General features: G+C 34.0%; 1 protein-coding gene across 6 annotated transcripts in view; it reads left to right on the top strand.

Moving 5' to 3' along the window:
• PTPRK (protein tyrosine phosphatase receptor type K) overlaps positions 1 to 22,698 on the top strand; it is a 558,957-nt gene that overhangs the window by 443,045 nt on the left and 93,214 nt on the right. For all 6 annotated transcript variants that reach the window (XM_063096107.1, XM_063096103.1, XM_063096106.1 and 3 more), the window contains exons 9-12: positions 4,809 to 4,918; positions 6,008 to 6,209; positions 9,683 to 9,788; positions 21,446 to 21,719. In XM_063096107.1, coding sequence (XP_062952177.1) covers positions 4,809 to 4,918; positions 6,008 to 6,209; positions 9,683 to 9,788; positions 21,446 to 21,719 — 692 coding nt within the window. The remainder of the gene's footprint in view (positions 1 to 4,808; positions 4,919 to 6,007; positions 6,210 to 9,682; positions 9,789 to 21,445; positions 21,720 to 22,698) is intronic.

Here is a 22,698-nt window from a genome sequence, read left to right as displayed (position 1 = left end):
ATTTTCCTAACATTTGAAAACAACACTGTTTCCCTATTTGATTTATTTTAGACAGTTTTATGTGAATCTAAATATAAAAGAAGGCATCAGTTTACATTTTTAAATCTAAAAAGAGACTCATTAGATATGAATAAGCTATCATTCTTATATATCTTATTACCATCCAAGTAACTGAACTGTACTTTGTCCAATTTCTGTGTGTTACTTCTGAATAATTAAACAGGAACAAATATTTATATTATACGCACACACCTTCTATAGCACTAAGTTTACATTAATATGAAAATCAATACATTTCTTGATTCAACAGAAATGTATAAAAAATCTACAAATGATAATATTCTGATTAACAATAATGCATTCTTTTGATGTAATGGATTTCATTTGAAAATTGTCTTTTATGAATGAAGGCGTGTAGAAAAAAGCATGCTATACAGTGAATTGAGGCAAAGCTAAGCTCGAGTGAAAAATCATAAGCTTTTAAGTCCTGGCTTTAATATCTCTGTAACCTTAGCAAATCTTTTCACCTGTCTAGCTCTCCATTTCTCATCTCTAAATGAGGGGTTAGGTGATCTCTAAGGTTCTATCCCTTTCTAAAAATCTTTTTGAGTATCTTGATAGTAGGGCTACATTTTTATTTGGGTTTCAGGGGGAAAAAAGATGTATTTTATAACTAGATGTTCCCAAATTTCCTCAGGTTCTGAACTTTAGGCTCAAATGTATATTTTGCTGTGTGCCAACTATGAGGTTTCTATATACTAGGTTAATCTGTTGTAGTTTCTAGAAATACTCCCACTGTGAAAAGTAGAAATGACCCTGGTTTGTCCTGTTTTTTTGTTGTTCTTACTGTGATAAAGAGAAGTGAATGCCCTTTAACCTCATGTAGCTCATACATTGAAGGAAACAATTAATATAGTCCTACAATTATACATGTATTCATTCCCATACTCCTGAAATTTTAGAGGATAAACCTAAGACTTATTTATGGTAAATGTACTTTTGTCATGTTTGAGGTAATCAAACATGATTACCTTAGCTGTCAAGTTTGAAATTGCACCTAATTAAAGAAGCTACGATATTTAAATAGCAAACCATGCCCTAATATATAAACATACACCCATACATTCCCCTGCTGCCCAACTCAACACATGTTCATGTAAGAAAGAATAGGTTAGGGGTCATTGTTTCATAGGTGGATGACAAATGGGAAAAATCTCTGTCTCATAAAGTAGGCTAAATGTTACCATGTCTATATCACACTAGATATTTTGCAACCCATGTTTTTAGTAATAAGTGAACTCACATGTTTTATTGCCTGCACTTTATTTCTTAATTGGTAGTGTTAGATTCAGTTATGTGAATTTTGTACTTCTTTAGCCAATTACCCTCTAACAATACAATTTATTTTTTATTATGTAACACAGTTCATACAATTCATTTTTATGGTATTCTTTGGTATGGTTTGTTAGTTTGCCTTTTCCACAAACAAAAGAATGCTATCAGGCTTATATAATCTTTTTCACATTGCATTAAATTTTTTAAATGCATTTTTGGTTACACATATGACTAGATTAATAATCAGGAAATGAATTGCTGTGGAATTTTAAATTATGCCTTAACTTGATCAAATTCATGACTGTGCTGTTTATTTCATCCAGAAGTAGTTTTGTAAAAGTAAAACGACATTAACTATATATTCTAATTTCAATATTATTTTTAATCCTAGTTTTATTCTTTTTTTCTTGGAAGAATTTTTTTTACTGGTTCTAATGATATTAATTTGCAGATAATTTCATAGTATGGTCACAAACTAATCCCTTCTACTATGAGTGTTTTTTTGTTTGTTTGTTTTATATTTAATAAACAATAAATGTACAAACTTTCTATGAAGTATATGCAAGTAACTCAGTCTTCAGATATGCCCATGTTAACTTCATTTTCTACATAGAATACTTGAAGTGTCTTAATGTTCCTGAGGAGGAAAAGAATATCTAAATCATAATCTGTTGTTGCAGAGATAGGTAGATTAAGATGATCTGATTAAGTCAGTCTTACTAAATTATTGCTGCCCTATATACATAAAAAAGAATAAATTATCAACCATCTAATAACAGGATATAATTTTATTAGAAGAATTCTGGGGATATCCATAAATCATGAGAGCAAAGCTAGAACAATTTTCCATCAGAACCCTAAGGTAGAATTTATATCTAATTTATTGCATACATTTTTTTAAATGCATGGGCTGAATTTTTTGTATGAGGTTTTCTCAGTTTTTATTCCAGCATTCATGAAAATCAATATTACAAAGTTAGCAGAAAAGCCTAGTTTGGGGACATATTTTTAGAATACAAAGCTATTTTTCAGTGTACATTTATTACATTTTAAAGACTATAATGCTTATTTAATATAATCGTGTCCCACCCATATTTCATTTTTCTTCTCTTTTCCACTTCGAGGGTTATATTTTAAAGAACTTTCAAAAAAATTAGCTGAAACGGCTTTCATATAAATCCCAAGCAGGGGAACAAAAGTCAGCATTCTGTCTCCATTAAAAATTGTTGATGTGGAAATGTGAAGTGACATTCCCTGCAATCTGTAGACTGCCATGATAATGGTTTTAGTAACTTTACATTGTATTTGCACAAATCATAAGTATATAGAGACATTGTACGTATAGAAACATCTTCCTTCAGATGTAGAAATTTATTGAATATAATTAGCTTGTGCCCACACCACACCCCCAGCTGTTGATGTGTGTGTCTTTTAGTTCTCCTAAGTGTAGTTCTTTCTCTCATCTGCTGTACTAGTCCAAGTACAATATCTATAGTATGCTACTCACTTGTTCATAATTTTCCCACAAACTTTTCCCTTTTTACAAACGTGACCTCTAGGTACTTGAAGTGAATTCTGTTGACAAAGTACATGTGCATGAAGAGCAAAGAAATACAAAAATTCTGGGGAAGCTACTTTGCAGTTACACCCCTCTTTAATGAATTATCCTAAATCATCCCTATTTGAGAACAGTTTGAAATACATCCATGCCATTTTGTAGTATTTGTAGGTCAAATTATGTTGGGTGAACATAGGTAGTTATTGAAAAGCCATCAAATAAGGATTTATTAAGTGGAATTTTTGCTACCTCCTCCCCCTAACAGCCATCTTCTATGAGAGATATGTAAAGATGAAGAAATATATTTTCCTTAATTACAAGCATAAGCTTATGTCATTTGAGTCGGACGAAAACAACAGGTACTCCTGTAGAAAACAAACAAACCAATGCCCATGGCAGCTTCAGCAACTGCCACAGATAGAACAGAGGGGCTGCCACTGGTCCTCTGCCTTGATGGGCTGCACAGCCTGTGCGGGTACTGTGGAGCAGAGTGGGTAGTGGATGCCTTTGGTTAACTGCTCCCTGAGCCTGCAGCTGACAGATGCATGAGCATATCATTTGAAGTTGCTGACATCTTCTCTGTTTACTGCTTGTTTCTTTCCTTTATGAATTCATTATTAATGTGCCAAATTATGTTGCCTGTCTCAGAGGTCATAACATCATTCATAGTCTCCTTGTAGATTGAAATAAATCTTACTCTTGTGATATATCATTCAGAATTGCTTGATGCTGCTAGCCATGATGCAGTGCATTTCCTTTGATCTGGTGATTTTTAATTTATTTCAGTCCTCACAAAATTGCTGTACACTTTGAAACTACATTTCTAGATAATGTCATGTATGAAGTTCACCGAAACATTGGATTAAGGGGAAATATTAATTACAAACCATACTTGCCCAATATTGGGTTGATATTTTCAAAAAGAAACAAGTTTTTAAGCCAAGTAGGATAGGTAGTATATATTTTAAAATATGATCAGAACTAGGAACTGGATATTTATGTGAATAAATAGCAGCAAGGTACTTAAATAAAATATAGAAAAGGAAAATAACACAATGGCAGAAGTATCTCGTATCTTACATATTGTCTATAGAAGCTGACGCATCCTTCAGCATTGCCACTGGATTTTGCCAGTTATATGACATTTGCAAATAAGGACTAGAGTGAAAGCTCCTCAAATCTGGTCATACCAGGGGACACTTCAGAAGTAGTTATGCAGATTGTTGAGTTCTAAGCAAGTCTGATGGTTAAAAACTGGTTTGATTCTTAGCTTTGAACAAGTGAATTTCACTTACAAGATTGAAGCAATGATATTTGAACCTATTCATATTTAACAACTTTTAAAAAATTATAATAACCAACAATAACTTTTTCTAAAATTATAGAAAATTTAGTAAATATAGCTATAAAAGTCAGGTTGACTATTAATGGACATTTCTATTTGGTGCTATGTGATTTGGCTTCTGAGTCCAAGGAGTGTTAATTATTATTATAATTCATTATTTTATGAACTTTGTTTATGGAAACTCTTTAGGGAATTATCATAATCTTCAAAAAATCTTTCAGGGAAATACAGCTCTGTTCTTGAAACAAATTACAAATAAGATCTTCATGTTATTAGAGGTATACAACAGAGACATCTAGACTACATAATTTATGCAACCCTCTAAGGTGATAGAATATTCTTTTGAATAAAAATAACTGCATTTCTATGTTTTCTGTGTTAGAACCTTTTAGACTTAAGTTCCCATATATCAAACTAAAGTCAGAAAACTGTTCATACAGATTATTTTCTTTTTAAGAACACATTATTTTATTTTACATTTATTTTTTATTTTGTTTATTTAGCTTACATGATTTTCTTTGTGTGTTTCTAAGGTAAGCATTCTTATAACCAAAATGCTTGTATGTGTAGTGCCTGGCCCCGTACCAGTCAAATCTCTTCAAGGAACATCCTTTGAAAATAAGATCTTCTTAAACTGGAAGGAACCATTGGATCCAAATGGAATCATCACTCAATATGAGGTATTGAGAGAACAGGGAATTTAACTGAAATATGGACTGAAGAGATAAGAGGGAGAGAAAAAGGAAAAAGTTAGAGAGAAGTAATGGAAAAGAAGTTAAGTGAGGATTAGGGTACTAAAATCATTATGAGTTCTTCTTTGTTTTAATTTACAAATTCTTTGACTCCAAAACTGAGTGTCAAAAAAGTATTTTATGCTATGTAGAATTTTCAGATTCTTAAAGTAAGTGCATTTTTTTGTTGTTATTTTGTTGTTTTAGGGAAGGAGGATTGTCTTTATCAAACAGACTTACTTATTGTAATGGATAATTACACATAAAACCCCCAATATTCCTTTTTATAAAATTGAACTCATACTGTGATTTAGGAGAGGCCATTGAATGTCAGCTGTTGCAGAATAAGGAATTAATACCAAAAGAGTAAAAGAGATTATAAACCTGAGTATTCCAGAGCTTCATCTCAACTTCGAATATCCATCATTATCTTTTCAAATATGAGAAGCTAAAAAGAACAAATGAAAATATCATTTTAATTGCACATGTGTACTTCTGTTCCTGCTTAATCAGTGTTGATAAGAGTATAAATGCTTAAGATTCTAATTACTACAGAATGAATCCTGAGAATGGGTATTACCAGCACAGTCTTATATTTTGTGACTGTTAGCATACTTGAATAGGATTTACATGAAATTTGTTTTGTAACTTAGACAAAGTATAGAATAATGTTAATAAATATTTGAACACTTTCTGTGTTTCTTATACATTAAAATATATAACCATAAATTTTTGTATATATGAATGCATAGTTAAGTATATTAATTTAATGTTTGATGTTTTTTGATGGAAGAAAGTAGATATATATTGGTATAATCAGATATAACTCTAGGTATGTCTGTAGACAGATAGATAGGTGGATAGAAATACATAATAATAGAAATAACCATATCAAAAAAAGAAGGAAAAGAATTGGAAAAAAATGATGATTCACTCCACAAGGATGCCCTTGCATTCTACCTGATTTTAGAGGGCTGTATTTACAATTTATTATGACTTGTGTTAGATATGTAACAGGAAATATATTTCTTAAAACAGGTCAGCTACAGCAGCATAAGATCGTTTGATCCTGCAGTTCCAGTGGCTGGACCTCCCCAGACTGTATCAAATTTGTGGAACAGTACACACCATGTCTTTATGCATCTCCACCCTGGAACCACCTACCAATTTTTCATAAGAGCCAGCACAGTCAAAGGCTTTGGACCAGCCACAGCCATCAACGTGACCACCAATATCTCGGGTATGCAAATAAATAATCCCAAATAGGATTGATCATGCTCTTCGTATGTAATAGCATGTTCTGGAGAATTACATATACACCGAGTGTAGTTCATCTCACACATTAAATCTTAGGTATGTTTACTCATGATTGAAGGCACTTTAAAGAAGTATTTGAATACAAATTATTATTGGTTACATATGTCTAAACCCAAACACTTTTCAAATAGTCACTTTCAATTTACAGTGGTCATTTAAAATATTACATTATATCTTTATTAAAAATCTTTCAAAGTGTATTGTAAATACAAATAGACCTTATTAATCTTCTGAGGAGTTGGGAATTATTATATCAGATCTTTACTACAAAAGAATTTTATCAAAAAAATGATAGAAGATCCTTGCTCTAGTATTGTAGTACCACATAACTTGTCTCTGTTCTATTTTCAGTGACATTTTGATAATTTTAAACAAATACAGGCTTTCCTTTCTCCTTTATAAATTTAACATAAGTGCATCTAAATTTCAGAATGGGAACATGCATGAGAATTTTTGGTTTATAAACAAATTTAATTAAATTTTATATTCTATTATGTTCGGTTTTATAGTTTGCATTTGACTAGATTGTTTACAGATGTTATTTCTCCTTCAGTCAAATCATTAATTAAACCTGATTAAATTCTTGCTAGGAATTAGCATTGTAATATGTCCTAAATCTATTCCAGTTTATATAGTGTATCTTTTTTTATCTTATTTATTTAAGATTACTGAAATAAATATATATTATATATATAACATATATATAACCGAAGAATTAAATTTGAAAATAAATGTTTTAAAGTCAGCCAGGTAACGTATTAAAATACTAATTTTGACTTTGTAAATTGTTTTTGATCATTATGTTCATATTCATTATAGTTGCTACGTAGCATATATTACTGATATAATACTCATTAAAATTGTCTTCTACTGTTTGCAGCAAAAGACAGATACTCTCTAAATTAGTTGGAGTCTAAAATTTTATTTGGAAATGTGTTGAATATAGTACAAACTTTGAAAATTTATCATGTGTAAATTAGCCATTTTAATATGAGCTATAGTTTGTTTGCATAACATAATTTATCTTAATATTCTAGTTAAAAAGAATTTTAAAATATCCATTATATCATTAAAGTAACAGTGTATTTAAATTGTCATTTTATTTCCTGATGGAACAATTCTAACTCATCAATTTAAAATATCTATTGACTCACTCTACTAGAAAGTGAGACTTGGAGATGTTACGATGTACTGAGACATGTCTCCTACCCTCTAGAATTAGCAGTAGTGCTGTAATTAAGATCTTTCAACAAAGATACTTACAAAATTTACATAAACTTATAAAACTGAGAGTATTGACCAAATGTACATTTTTGAGAGCCATGAACATACACATGTGTGTATATATGTATGTGTAAAGATTTCTCAAGGCTCAGGTACTTCGTTTGTGTTAAATGGAAAGTTTATGTCAAGAGACCAGAATATCCATCTTGTTTTACCTTTGAATTATTTATCTGCAATTTCTCTTACATCAACCTAGGTACAATGAATCTTGATTATACTTTAAAATCTTGGTTGCAATCACTATATATTGGGAATAACTAGTAATCATTGCTAAGACAGATAAAATTTATGGTTAGTGTGGTTCTCAGCATCACTTGAACTTTTGACATAATTTATTTCCATTTATCCCTTGAGACTAGTAATTACATTTCCTCACCATTTTTTTAAAGCTATTTAAATAAAAGTGAAATCAAGTTGTTGGAGGCATAATGGTTGAAGGCATTTTATGTGTGTGTATGTATTTATTTAATGTATTATATTTAATATTTGTTGACTTTGCTTTCTAAATGACTCTTAGATAATAATTTGTCTCCTTCTTATGTCATTGTTCCTTTATTTCATACGGACCCTAATTTTTAAATTTATTTTTAGTTTTAATTCATCAATAGACGATGTAGTTGATTTTCATGTCTCTTTACCAATTCGTCCTTTTCCCCCCTCCCTCTCCCGCCATCATCTAGACCCTATTTTACACAGACCATTGAAATGTCTAAGTGGTATCCCTGACTTTGGACTTAACCTTCTTTTATGTATTTTTCTGTCAGTCTTTATACAACACATACTATCTTCTTAAATATTTTCAAAATACAGTGTATTGTATCCAGTAGGATAAAGTCCAGACACCCACTCATGGTTAGCATTTGTGGCCCTTCATTGTGTGGCTCCTTTCCTCCCCCAGTCCTCCCCGTGAAACCAGAGTTCCAGGTACAGCAATCTGCTTGTAGATGTCAAACATACCATGTCCTTTTCCAATTTGGTATCTTCAAACATTGTGTACTCTCTCTCGAATTTTAGTCTATGCTTTCTTTTCCTGATTGAGTTTTTGCTCTTCTTTTTAAGATTTAGCTCAAATATCGTCTAAATTCCTGTTTCATTATCCCAATTCCCAATATCAGTGTAAAAAGTGTGGTCCCAGATCAACAGCACCAGGATTACCTGGGAACTTTGTAGAAATGCACATTATCAGGCCCCTACCCAAACTTACTAAATCAGACACTCTAGGGGAGAAGTTCAGCAATCTGTGTTTTAAGAAGTCCTGCAGGTGCTTCTGATCTTACAAGTTTGAGAACTGCTATTTTGGCAAATTAATTGTCTTCTGCTTTTGGCCACTTAATATGTTGCTGTAATTTTTTTAAGAATCTCACTCTTCGTAAAATGTGAATTCCTACTTTTAATTCTATAAATGTCAGAGACCATGCTTTGTCTTCATATTTATAGCACTTCTCATAAAACTTGGCACCTATTATGTATTCTGTAATTGTTTGATGAATGGATAAAACACTTCAAAATATTTATTACATGCATTTGCTCTGTTTTTCTTTCTGATAATATGCACATTTCACTGGTTGTATACTTCCTTAAACATCTTTCTACACAGCAATAATCAAAAGCCATTTGGCATCACTCTTTCACCCAGCTCAACATTAGGAAGCCCTCATCCCCCTATTAAACATCAAATATTTTGAAAATTGATAGGTTTCTTTTTTTCAAAAATCTGGCAACGGATGCACTAGTTCATGGTAAATAAGCACTAAGGTTGCCATTCACCACACTTAATATGTTTCTGTTATGACCACAGTGGTGAAAATGGTCCAGATAAGTATAGTGGGTCTTTCTACAACCATTAGTTCATATATAGCACTTCCCCACCAGGCAGCCTTTTACCTTTCCTGCTGTTCAACAACAAAACTTAGCTTTATAGCTTCTGGTGCATTAGGTTCCTGGATTAACATTCAGTGGTAGATGTTATGTTATAAATAAGATACATTGTAGATAATTAGGTATTAAATTGATTTTTCCCTAAGTTAGGATCATTTATTCATCCAGCCTATGATATATTACTGTGAATTGATTGAACTCTTTTTTTCTTTTGGTCTCTTTCTCACTTATCAGCTCCAACTTTACCCGACTATGAAGGAGTTGATGCCTCTCTCAATGAAACTGCCACCACAATAACTGTATTGTTGAGACCAGCACAAGCCAAAGGTGCACCTATCAGGTAAGAGGGGAAAAATAATAGTTAAAGAAAAAAGCAGCCAGTAGAAGAAATGTTTTCTCATGATTGCTTAGCAACCAATAAAAGTGGCTCACTTGTGACATTCATTTGACAATTACTGTCAGGAAGCTTTTTATTTTTGTTTTTGTTTGTTTGTTTTTCATTTGGACAAAGCCTACAGATAGACCTGTAGTTAAAAGCAAAATCCTAAGGAAATTTTTGAGATATTCATGAACTGAATCATTCACCCTCTCTGTGCTGTTTGATTTAAGATCGTTACCCATTTTTTTTCCCCCTCTAGTCCCATTTCATTTCACTTCTTCTGTTGGTATCTATGGTATAAGAGCTTTGAAGATATTTGTCAGAAATAAGATGAAAAAATAACTCTTGCCCAATGCTGTAAATCAGTTATGAGTAATTTCTTATGAGTAACTGAAAAATGGGGAGCTTTGAAAAAATAAAAGCAGAACAGATATAATGAATGAAGCCTATGTGACCTTTTAATTCCTGGTTTGTTCCTTAACAGGAATTCCATGATAAATACTAAAGTTCAATTTGCCATTTCCATTACCTTTCCAATATTAAAATCTCACATATTACCTAATACTCCTCATCAATCAGAAAATTGTGAACCATGTTGTTTTTATGGGTTGAATCTAATTATTCCAACCATTTTAATTTCTGCACATTTGTAATTAGATGAATGTTTAAAACTTATGTTTCCATTTGAAACTTATAGATTTTGTGGATGTTTTGTTATCAAACTTCTATTGAGAAAAAAATCGAGGTACAGAAAACAGTGCAGGTATTTCATAATTGAGTCATCTTAGGTTGTTTATATGTTCATTTAAAAAATTTAAATTAATTTTTGTTCTTTGTGTAAAATGAATACATTTGACCATAACAGCACATACTGTTCAAATAATCCTGTATCACTGAAAAAGAAGAAATGTTTTTCTTAATTAAAACAAAACAAAACATTGATAAAAGAACGTGAGTCATCAAGGAAACACTTGAGTCCTTTCTGGCTAAAAATCATGGAACAACGCACTGGAGAAAAAGAGTGATGGCTGAGTGTACTTGTAATATAAACACTCGTGAAGCACTGGCAACTTGAAAATTCAAAGTGCGTATAGGGTGCTATTCATGAATCAGTGATCTGTGAGTGAATCTGATTGCTGATCCTAAGGAAAAAAGAAAAGATCTGCATTCAACATCTTCTATTGACAAGTAATTAGGGTCATTCACATGTTCCTACCTTTGATAAAATTTACTTCATAGGTTCAATTCTGCTGCTACTGTTTAAATGAGCCGCCAGGTACTTGTATTTATCTTTTAAGAGTTAGACATTTGAGTGAATTCAGATTTACTTTGTGTCAGTTGCAAACACAGTGTATTTGTATTATTATTATTGCATCACTGTGCTATGTAACATAACTTATATTAATTCTTTAACCAATTGCTTTCACAAATGTTTATTGACCGTTTATTAAGTGGTAGGCATTGTGCTAGGCATTGTAAAGGTAAAATGACCACAACAAAACACAGAGCTTGTATCCAGATTTGTAATATACTATTAGAGGTGCCTGCAGCCTTGTAAATCCTTTGCTCATAGCTGGTGCTGAGTAACTTTGTTGACTTAGTATGCTATTGATAACACATTTTTAAATAAAAAGTATTTTTCCCAGTTTGTTTACCTTTATTTATCACATAAATTCTAATTACCAAGAATTCATATAGTCTGAACTAATGGTTGTGCAAAAGTGATCCTTAATAATCACATATCCTCTTTCTCTGACACAGAAATACACCTCTTTGTGTTTGTTGGTAAGACATTTGACCTTTTCTGGAATTGAGGCCAGTGGCTGAGAACTCCGAATTATATACTGTACTTAGTCCTCAAAAAAATAAATTTAAATTTTGTAATACTATATGAGGAAATAACAATGATAATATAAACAAACAACAGATTTTTTTAAATGAATGTTACTACTAGAAAAAAACAGTCTGTTTTCCAGCTGACATTCTAATTCCACAAGTTCATCTTTAGTTTTTTGTAATGACTTGCCCTGCTCACCTATAGGTAGGTGACAGGTGGCAGACCAGACTGGTCTAGTCAGGCAATTTGGCCTCAGATGAGCCTTCTTACTTTGCTCTTTGAATCTTTGAATCAGGTACTGCTGTCTTCTTTCCTCTGACCACATTCCTACCTTCGATCTCCCTAGGAGTAACTGGAGTCTTATATTGAGGCTTATCTAGTCCAGTGTCCTAATTTCTTTGAAAATGAGGACATACTTGGATGTAATCAAGTTTTGTAGCACTGAATTTATGGTTTGGTTCCTCAAAGTTTTGATCTGATCTCTATCACTCCCTTCAGATGTATTTAAAACTATTTGACTTTCCAACCAATATCTTCTTTAGTTATGTCAGCCTGTCAGAATCTCTTCTCTGGTTGTACTTTATGTCATTCCACCTGTCTGTGGCTCATCACCCCCACCAACCTCTTCCCCTCCCAAAAGAAGCCAGACCTACTAACCACCCAGGTAAACCTGAGAACATCCAGCAGTTACCTTGTGTGCTATCATTGGCCCTAAATACTGAGTTCTATCCTTTGCTACTTAATAGCATTACAAGCCTCTGCCAGATTGCATTTTACCATTCATGTGTACCAACTCCAGTGGAAATATGTGTTCTTTCTGCTGGTCTTCCTAAGGTCAAACAAACTAATTCCAAAATCCTCTGTCAGGGCAACTGGCAAATCCTTGTTATACATAGTTTGTAACATTTAGTTTCATTTTATTAAGAATGCTGAAATTACCTATGGTTTCCATAAATTTGTTGATTCAGTAACGTTCTATATGTGCCACAGCTGAGCTGGATGCTTTGAATAGGAATTTGCATAAGGCAACTCAATATGCGCCCATGAGTGGGGGCGGTAGTGTCGTAAATTGATGACTGATAACAGTGCTGTATGATAAGTGTAATGACAGCAGTTAAAAATGTGGTGCTAGAGCTGAGTTTTGAAGGAGAGGTAGAAATGAGTGACCTTGTGTCACTGAGTAGAAGGGGGAGTTTGCTGAGAAGAGAAGGGACAGTGGTCCTTGCAAATGATTGCAAAGCAAAGGGTGGGATATGGAACATAGCATGATGTCAAGAACAGCAAGTAGTTGAGGTCACTGAGAGTGAAGGGTGTGTGGCAGAAGAGACAGCAGCTGAAGCCACAGAGATGAGCGGGGGCCAGAGGGAGAGGCTGTTTACTACCAGCCTGAAAACTGAAGGTGGCCACAGAAGCACTGTAAAAATGACAGAAATTGCTACGAGCAATTTTACATTTTTAGAAAGATCACTCTGACACAAATACAAAGAATGGACTGGGGGTAATATGGACTGAGGATTGGAATGGCCCTGGTGAGAAGTGCTCATGGACCACATAAAGAAAGTAGCTGTGGGAGTGCAGGTAAGGCTGTGTCTCCTATGCTAGGTTGTAGGTAGGTAGGATGTATAAAGCTTGATGCAAAGGGAAATGGATGGAGTGGAGACTTCAGGTGAGAGATGATGGTAGCTTTTATTATAGAAGTGGTAGCAGAGCAAAACGTCATCTAAGAATTCAAGGGTTTTTTTTTGATGTTTTATTAAGTAATAAATATTTTTAGTATTGCTACTCCAAATTTTAAAAAGTCATGCTCTTTTAATGGAATGAGAAGTTATTTTGTATGTTTTGCCTACCTTAGCAATATTTTCACCAAGTTTTATCTTTAACAGATTGTAGCATTTACACAAGTGATAATCAACACTGCAGTGAAAAATCCTGTTGTAAATAATGCAGCACTCAGTGTCACCAGCCACTTTGTCCTTCTGTTGCCCATTAAGACTGCGTCCCTCTTCTAATGTACAACATGAGGGATGCAGTCCCGGCAAGTGTGGTGCTTTGACAAAATTAATTTTTGGTGTAATCTTTCCAAAGACTGAAAGTTGCTACCTGACAACTAGAACTTTGAAACCTCTTACCAACATTTTGAGATCTATCCTTACAACTTTCTTCACTTGAGAATTATTAATATTTTTCAAAATGAATATTTCCCACATTTAGAATCGTTTCTTTAGAATACATAATTTCTTTTTTCTAAAAGGTTTTCTTCATAAATGAATTAAAATTCTAACTTGAAGAGATGTAATTATAAATTATAATACACATAATGTCCCGTTTATTAAAAGATTGACCCAATGTAACTGTGTTTTCAAAGAATGAAAATAACAGCAAAATATTGTGAGAACACAGAATAGTTCTGTGATGAGGTGCAGTTTATTGTAAGGTATAATAAATGAATGTGTATTTTATTTTAGTATTTTCCAAGTATAAGCTCTACCTGTTTTAAGCCATCAGGAAGCTGTCCATTTTAGGGTTACTTTATTTTGTGGGGAAAATATAATTTTTGCATTTTAAAATCTAATTTTTCCTGTATACTTTTAGTTAAGTAATTAGGATATAATCATGAAATGTAGTCAAAACATCATTTCTTCCACAGTTAAATTAGGAAAAGAAATTGTCTGATGTTCCAAGTTCAGCTTAACAGAAATACAGATCAAAATATAGAAGTGTTTTGTTCAAATGTTGGATGTTAGGGGTCTTCCCTTGGTCTTTAGGTCATATACACACAGCTTTAAACATTACGGCCACCATCTTCATCCATCTGTAAAATAATCCATTTCATCCCGTATATTTAAACAGATCGAATAGTTTTAGCTGATTTTCCTAACCACTGTCATGATATAGAACTGACTTGAATTCTAAATAAAAATGCCTTGGAATTTAAGCAAATAGAGAAGTAATCTTTTTGCCCCATTTTATGGGCATAAAGCTTGTATAGCCCGAGTTAAATAAGGTAGAGATTATTTTAATTTTACATTTATTTTACAGAGTCATAGGAGGAAGAATTTTTTTCTAACAGAAAATAGGAGGAAGTATGCTTTTTCTGTTAAATCTTCCCAGCCTTTAGGTGACTGCTGCTCCAACCAATAGTTTGCTTGTGACCTTATGGGAAACCCTGAGCCAGAACCATCTAGCTAAGCTCTTTGAGCCACAGAGTTTTAGAGTAATTTTTTATGCAGGAAGAAATAACTTATATATGCACCTACATAACTGAAATCTATTCCTTCAGGTTTCTGCACAAACTGACCACCTGTATTAGTCCATTTCTGGTACTTATAACAAAATAGTTGGAACTGGGTAATTTTTAAGAAAAAAAAATTTATTGCTTACAATTTTGGAAGCTGGGAAGGCCAAAGTCCAGGAAACACATCTGGTTGAGGGTCTTGGTGGTGTCAGCCGTGACCCAGGGATCTCACATGGCAGAAAATGGCATTGAAGGGAAAGACTAACCTCTCATGTGCTCTTCTTTTAAAGCCCTCAGAACCATGCCCATGACCACCATTTTTAATCCATTCACTATAACATGGTCCCCACCTTTCAATTACCATAGTAGGATTTCTCACCCTCCCAACAGTCACAGTGGGGGCCAAATTTCTAATACATAAAACTTGTAGGATTTCTCACCCTCCCAACAGTCACAGTGGGGGCCAAATTTCTAATACATAAAACTTGTGGGACACAATCCAAGCTTTGATGAGTTTGGAGGGAGCGTTCAATCTACTACCCCACCCCATGTGAAATAGCACTTTCCATTCGCCTTTTCCATCATTCTCTATTTCCCTTATTCTTCTTTATTTTTCATTTTACTTGTATCTCCTTATTAGGATGTAAGCTTCATAAGAGTAAAGATTTTCACTACTGTGTTCATTATTGTAACTACAGCACTTAAAATAATGAATGGCCTGTAACAGGCACTCAGTACATATTTGGTGAATGAATGAATCAGCACTGGAGTTAAAAATATGACAGCCACTATCTTTAGTGAATTTATAATCTGCTAAAGAAATACCGTACACCTGAAGAAATATTTGTAACAGTATAATAATACCAGATAGTATTTGTAATGTACCATGTTCATGATCCAAGCAGTAAATATTATACGACAGTGATTCTTGGCTTTTTTTTCAACCCAGAATTTCTGAGGATATTCTTAATGGTTCCAATCAATGTCTCTACGGGATTATAATTGGTTTTGGTGGATGAGGGACTAGATTGAAAAAATATCCCATGTGATTATGACTTCTATCCCCATGTCATCTTTCAAATACCTGCATGTCAAAAATTACCACCATTGGCTTTAGAAGGAAGACACAATGCTGAAGAGTGAACTACTCAAAGAAGACTTCGTGGCAATCACTTCTTGATAAGTCAAAGAAGACTTGTCTTGCTTTGTGGAAAAGCAAGATAAGCTTGACAGTGTGCTTTGTTTGTTTAGGTAACCATGCTCATACCAGTTTCAAATGGATAATGTGGTAAGATATTAACCCCAGTGTAAAGAGCATAGAGTTTGACTTATGAAAATGATGGAAGCAGTGGGACTGGGAAGGAATGGTATTTTGAAAGTCATGAAGAGAAATCACAGGGAGATAGAACTTGGTTAAATATAGAACTTGTTAAAGTTAATGCTAGGATCTTGAACTTTGATTCAGTAGCTGATTGTTCCTCTTACAGTAACAGGAAAGTCATGAGAGAATTAGCTTGTGTGTTAGGAGCACAGAGGTGGAGAGCAGGGAATGGGATGGTAACCAGGGATGATAATTAAATCTTCACTCCTTTGATCATCGAGATATTGGCAGTGGGCCAGCAGGAGCAATGGTGACTTGGGAAGTCTGTTCATGAGAGGAATAAATTCCTCCTAAAGCTTGAAGGAGACATTTTAGAGAAAATCTGAGGAAGTTTGTCTAATTTGTTATTTTGCTATCACCAAGAGGTTGTGCAAGCTAAGACTATAACCAGGTTCACAGAGGATTTACTTAAAAGGTTAAAAAAAAAATCCATGGTAGGCTATTACAGGTAATTTTGGGTTCAGCCCCAACATTTTTCAGCATTAATTATCAGATTATCTCCCTTATGTTTCATATAATCTCTTTTTGAGCTAATGAAAAAAATCCCGTTATATGTTTTCTTACAGTCTTAGAACTGAGGAGAAGTTGTGTGATGAGAAGTCATCATTTGACCTCCCCCCAAACTAAAAATACTACAAATTATATGTGGTATAATGAAATGTGCCGTTTTTAACTTTTTAAGCATAAGGAAACCACATTTCGAGTATTGAGTGAAGATATATGGTGCCAGTATATTGATTTTAACTCAACTCTAGAACTATTTTCAAATGTAATTAAAATGAATGAGGAATATATGAAATATGGGTAAAGTGATTAAAAATATTAAGATGGCTTGGAATATTTTTAATTGCTAGACTACTAATATTTAGATCTAGCTAGAATTAAGTACCGTTAGGCAGACAACCATAAGAGTGAAAAAGCAAAGGCGCATTTCATGTAATCAGTCAAATCACTTTTAATTTGATTTCTCGTTCTTTAATTAATTTATATTGACAATAAGAAAGTAGAAAGAATGAAAACATTTAAGAAAGTGGAAACGTGGTTGGAGAACAACCTCTCAAGTTAAATAATAAAGGGAAGAGCTTTTCTTTTAAACATGAACTTTATAATTTTTAGTTTAGGGTTTCATCTCAAATTCAATGAGATTTCTCCCTATAGTGACTTTTGCTTGTTTTTATAGCTATTTTTTTATGAAGTGTAAACGCTTTTATGGTCTCACCATGATTATAGTTGATCTCTATATGGATTATACACATGCTTTCTCAATGTGCGTGAAAAAAGATAGGAATAGATGCACAAAGTTATGTGTCTGGAAAGGAGCTGATTGAAGACTGAGCCCAAGTAATGAGAGTAAAATGCCAGTAGAGGATTTTGGGCAGTATCATTACATGGAAAGATACTTTTCATATTTTCAGTATGCTGAAAAGGTAGCATGCTGAGGGATTTCCGAAATGAAAGATAGCAGTATGGCAGACAGGGGTGTACCAAGATTTTAAACTGCAAAGGAGTATTTCTCGGTGATGTTACAGAAGAATAATAGTACAATTCCAGCTTGGTTTGAGTGTAAGGGCCAAAGGAAATATGAGAGATGATTTAAAATGACCATGAAAATCTGCTTCTGGGTGGCTTAAGTGCTTACCATGGACCATCGCAGATTCATAAGTGGAGAAGGTTTTAAAGAAAGTAGTTATTTTTGTTTTTGTTGTCCTTTTAAACTGTATTAGTCTTGAGAGGAGCAGAAAGTATTCTCACAATAGTAGAAATACCAGAAATTTCAAAAAAAAGGAAAGTGCATATAAGCCGGGAGAGCCAGGACTTTTATTCACCTCCGTGTCCTCAGTGCCTGCGTGGTAGCTGTTAAATAAAAGTGTTGAGTGAAAATGGATAAAAGAAAGAATGAAAAATCACAGGAAGAAAGCTAACTGAGGAAATTCTCATTATCCAAATAGTGTTCAGGATTTCTGAGGCAAAAAAAGTACTTTCATGGAGAAAGAAATGGGTACCTTGGATATGTCCTAAGCCAAAACATCAACAGAAAAGGCAAAAACAATTTATTCATTTTACAAATACTAATTTAAATGCCCATTATCCTATTACAAACCTCACTGGAATATAAAATGTGATGGCTATTTTATCAGTTGGGGTTGAAAATATCCAAAAACTGAGCTGACTGTTATGTCATGAAGACATTTCTTTTGGCAGGAGGTGGTGGTGGAGTGGGAGGGGGACGGGGTGTGGAGATCTGCTCTTGCCATCTAGCTTTCTGTCTGATGTCAGTCCTTGCACAAAAAATATTAAATATTTTTAAAAAGACTCTTGGAAGCCAGTTTTTATTAGTCTTTCTATATGTATATGTCTTCGTCTGCTTGGGCTGCGATAATAAAATTCTGGATGACTTAAACAACAGACAGTTATTTCTCACAGTTCTCTGGGCTGGGAAGTCCAAGATCAGGGTGCTGGCAGATTCGGTTCTCGTTGAGGGCTCCTTATCTAAAACTCATTATTTTCCAAAGGCCCATCTCCAAATACTGTCATATTGGGGGTTAGTGTTTTAACATGAGAAATTGGGGTAGACAACCAACATTTAGTTCATAACAGTATAGTATAACATAGAGAAAGAAGAAAATAAGGCTCATGATGTAAGTTTTAATGGGAGCTCAATTTCTCTTTGCCTCATTTTCTCAATAGTAATAAAAATACAATGCTTGATTTCTTCTACAGCCATTCAAAGAATAAGTAAATAATGATAGTAAAGAAAAGATGTATTTTAAGACTAAATGCACGTCAGTAGAATGTATATACATATATATATATTTGTATATATGTGAAAATCATTTTCTTAAATTATTTATCAGAACATTCCCAGCTTACAAAATTGAAATAATTTATCTTTTATGGAATTGGGAGTAGTGCCAAATCTGAAAGTTCAATCTAAGGTGTTGCTTTTGTCTTCTATGGAGTCATAGTCAAGTTTTTTTCCCCAGGACAGATTGCACCTTTTTTTCCTTCTCTCTTCTCTGGTACTGGCAGTTCACTTTGCTCCTAATGGATCTAGAGAGACAAGCTGTCTTGGGTGAAGTGTCCTTAATTTGTAATGTAGAATTGTGTCAATTTAGTAGAATTAGTTGAGGCTGAATGTTCACTAGATTTTTTTCTGTTTTTTTCTAGCTATGCGATAATTAATGAGGAATTTTTAAGGATGAGGTTAAATGATTAGCAAGGATTAATTATTATTCTTTAGGGCAAGAATATATGGTTAGGCTTCTTTGAAGAGCATATATGTATAAGTTTATGTGCATATGTGGATGTATCCACAGGATATGCAAATGTGTAACATACAACTATGGATTATAAATTAAAAATAAAACAAAAAAGGGCTAGATTTGCCTAACATAGCATATGTCAGCTGTGATCATCCTTTTTTCCTTTCTCTAGGGCTATGCTTATGTAATTCCTGTATTTTAAAATTGATGAGTGCCTGTTCCACGGTCACCTCAGAAAGCAAGCATCTTGTCAGTATCATTCTTAGGAGCTTAGCAACCCACCTTGGCAAAGGTACAGAGGGTGATGCAGTACACATAATTAGAAATAACGTAGACCTCTGCCTTAGTTGCTTGCTCAAATTGTAATTTCTGACATTTCTGACATTAGTACAATTTCTGTACTCTTCCTAGAAGGAAGGAGATGAATACCAACATACCACTTTCTTAGCAATATTTTAATGGAAAATGGGAACTGGAATAATTAGGAAGAAAAGAAAGTTCTAAATTTATGAATTGTAATTCTGTCTGTCTTGTAATCTATGAATCTATTCTTTCGTTTAGTCTCCTTTCTTTTAATCTATGAATGTCTTTTGTTTGTAGGTAAAACAAAGTTTATGTTAAGTTGGAATTTCATGCCAGGTTCTAAACTCTTAATTTTCATAGATGCAGTTTCAGTTTTTCTCTCTCTTTTCCTCCCTCCCTCCTTCCCTCTTCCCCCTGCACCCCCCAACCCTTGCTTCTTTTTATAGAAGTCTATAAAATATTCTATTCCTGCTGGAGATCCATTGAATAATGACTATTTTCCCTATATAGAAGGAACATATTTGCCTAGTCTCAAGATTCAACATGCAGCCCTACACACAGCTTATTTGTATGCAGTTTACATAAGCTACCACAGTGCATTTTCCCATCATTTTTAAGAAATGTGAAACATTAAAAAAAATGTTAGTAACATAAAATATATTAAAAATGGCAACTTTCCTATGTGCATTTACCTAAATTTTTTTTATCTAAGGAATTTTCTACAAAGAAAGAATATTATTAATGTACCAGTTTCAGAAATTGATTTTAAAAAATAAGTATTAGAGATTAGGGAGATCTGTATATGAAAATTGCGTTTTTTTTTTTCTCTCCTCTATAAAATAATAGCTATTGTAGGAAAGTTTTAAGACTTTTAAGAAAGGTATTTGAAGGTTTGGGTTAGAACTTTAATAGGCCAGATGCCATCTGTTTCTACAATTTGTAACATTTTATTATTAACCACTCCAGAAGAAGGAGGCAGTCTATTTCGGTGGTGAGGACAGATTTCTGTCCATCTGTGCCCGTATTGCCGCATGTCACTTGTACTTTGGATCTGCATAGCTCCGAGCCAATGTAGATGCCATGGCAAGGTCAAGAGGTGGAGAAGCCTGTCAGCACATTCTGTCTCTAAGGCTGTGACAACAGCAAACTGGTGCTTCCAGCACCACCCTCAGGCACTCATTCTGTTGGGCCTTGGAGCTGGGCCTTCCCTAATAACATTTAAAGGAAAAATGTTAACTTTAAATATTTAAAGATATTAGGCGAAGAACTTAATCTAGATGTGTCTCAGGTTAATGTCAGGGTCCTTATTAGGGTGGCTTATTTAAATGTTGGGATTTTAAAAGCATGGAGAATTCTATGGTGATTTTTCTTGCCTTTTTCAGTTCCTTAGTAACTATGTTGGTGTTGGGGGAAGCAGAATCAATGTGAAATTCCATTTTATTGCAAAATAACTGAAAACAAGAGTGCAGTAAGTTCACACAGACTATATAAATACTTTTAAATGTGGGTGTTAATATTAAAGCCCTTGTTTTTTTAAAAAAAAAATAATCTCAGTATCCCGAATCTCTAAATGTGTGCTCTTTTTTCCTTTTTCAAAAGTGCTTATCAGATTGTCGTGGAGGAGTTGCACCCACATCGAACCAGAAGAGAAGCAGGAGCCATGGAGTGCTACCAGGTTCCGGTCACATATCATAATGCCATGAGTGGGGGTGCACCCTATTACTTTGCTGCGGAACTACCCCCAGGGAATCTACCTGAACCTGCCCCATTCACCGTGGGTGACAACAGGACCTATCAAGGCTTTTGGAATCCCCCTTTGGCTCCTCGCAAAGGATACAACATCTATTTCCAGGCAATGAGCAGTGTGGAGAAGGTGAGCTTCCTCCGAGATTTGCTTTTTCACTGCACTGAGGAAAAGCTGCAGTCAAATTTTATAAATAATCAGTAGCATTTGTCAAGAAAAAAAAAGGCAGACAGGCAAGGAAAACTGGTGTGTAGGAGGTATTGTTTCTGTTCCCAACAGTGTGCACAGTTTTGGGCCTACTGGAGGGCTGAGGCTTCATGCTGGTTACATTGCACAAGATTCCTGTTTCCTAGTAACTGCTTCTACTGAGTCTCCTTCAGGAAAGCCCACAATAGCAATTGTGAGTAAAATTATTTGAAATAGTGGGTGTGCGGCTGCCGGAACTCCACCCCCAGTAACTATCAGGCAGGCATTGTTCTGTCCTTTGTTGCTCAGTAGTGGCATATTTCGAAAGATTAAATTTACTGCAGGATAAACAGAATGCGTGTTCCGCAGCAGGCTAATAAACCCTTATAAACTTTTCAGGGGGTTCCAGCCAAATAGTAAATAACAAGGAACAATCCTATGATTACAAAGTAATAGGGTGCCTGTGGTATATCTGACAGAACCTAAACAGAAGGCTGCCTGGCAATGACTGGATGCTGTGCCATTACAGAAGTCTGCTTTCTGTTTCTCTGGTTGCCCCTCCTTTTCCCATTTTGGACACAGTTGTTTTTGAACACTGCTGCTGATACCAAATGAATATTGAAGAGGAACACACAACAGGAAGATAGAAACTACCAGTGGTTGCATATGTGGGGACACAACCTGGCCTTTTTTGCCTCATGCAGTTCTCTTTGAAAGATTTCCTTTCCTAAAACTTCTTTTATTTATTTATTTATTTATGGCAGAGAGGTATAGAGGGAAAAAAAATGTTGAGAATAGAAATTCCACAATGTAAAATCCAGTAGAATATAATATTTTTATGAACTTGTAGCTATATAGGAAATTACTGGGTTTATGTAATGGAGTCCTTAAGGTGGGCACCTGGGACATGATATTAAATATG

The sequence above is a fragment of the Cynocephalus volans genome, chromosome 5 (genome assembly GCF_027409185.1).
Source record: "Cynocephalus volans isolate mCynVol1 chromosome 5, mCynVol1.pri, whole genome shotgun sequence".
NCBI classification, from domain to species: domain Eukaryota; kingdom Metazoa; phylum Chordata; class Mammalia; order Dermoptera; family Cynocephalidae; genus Cynocephalus; species Cynocephalus volans.
The sequence above is the reverse complement of the archived record's forward strand: the minus strand, read 5'-3'. Positions and strand labels throughout refer to the sequence as shown.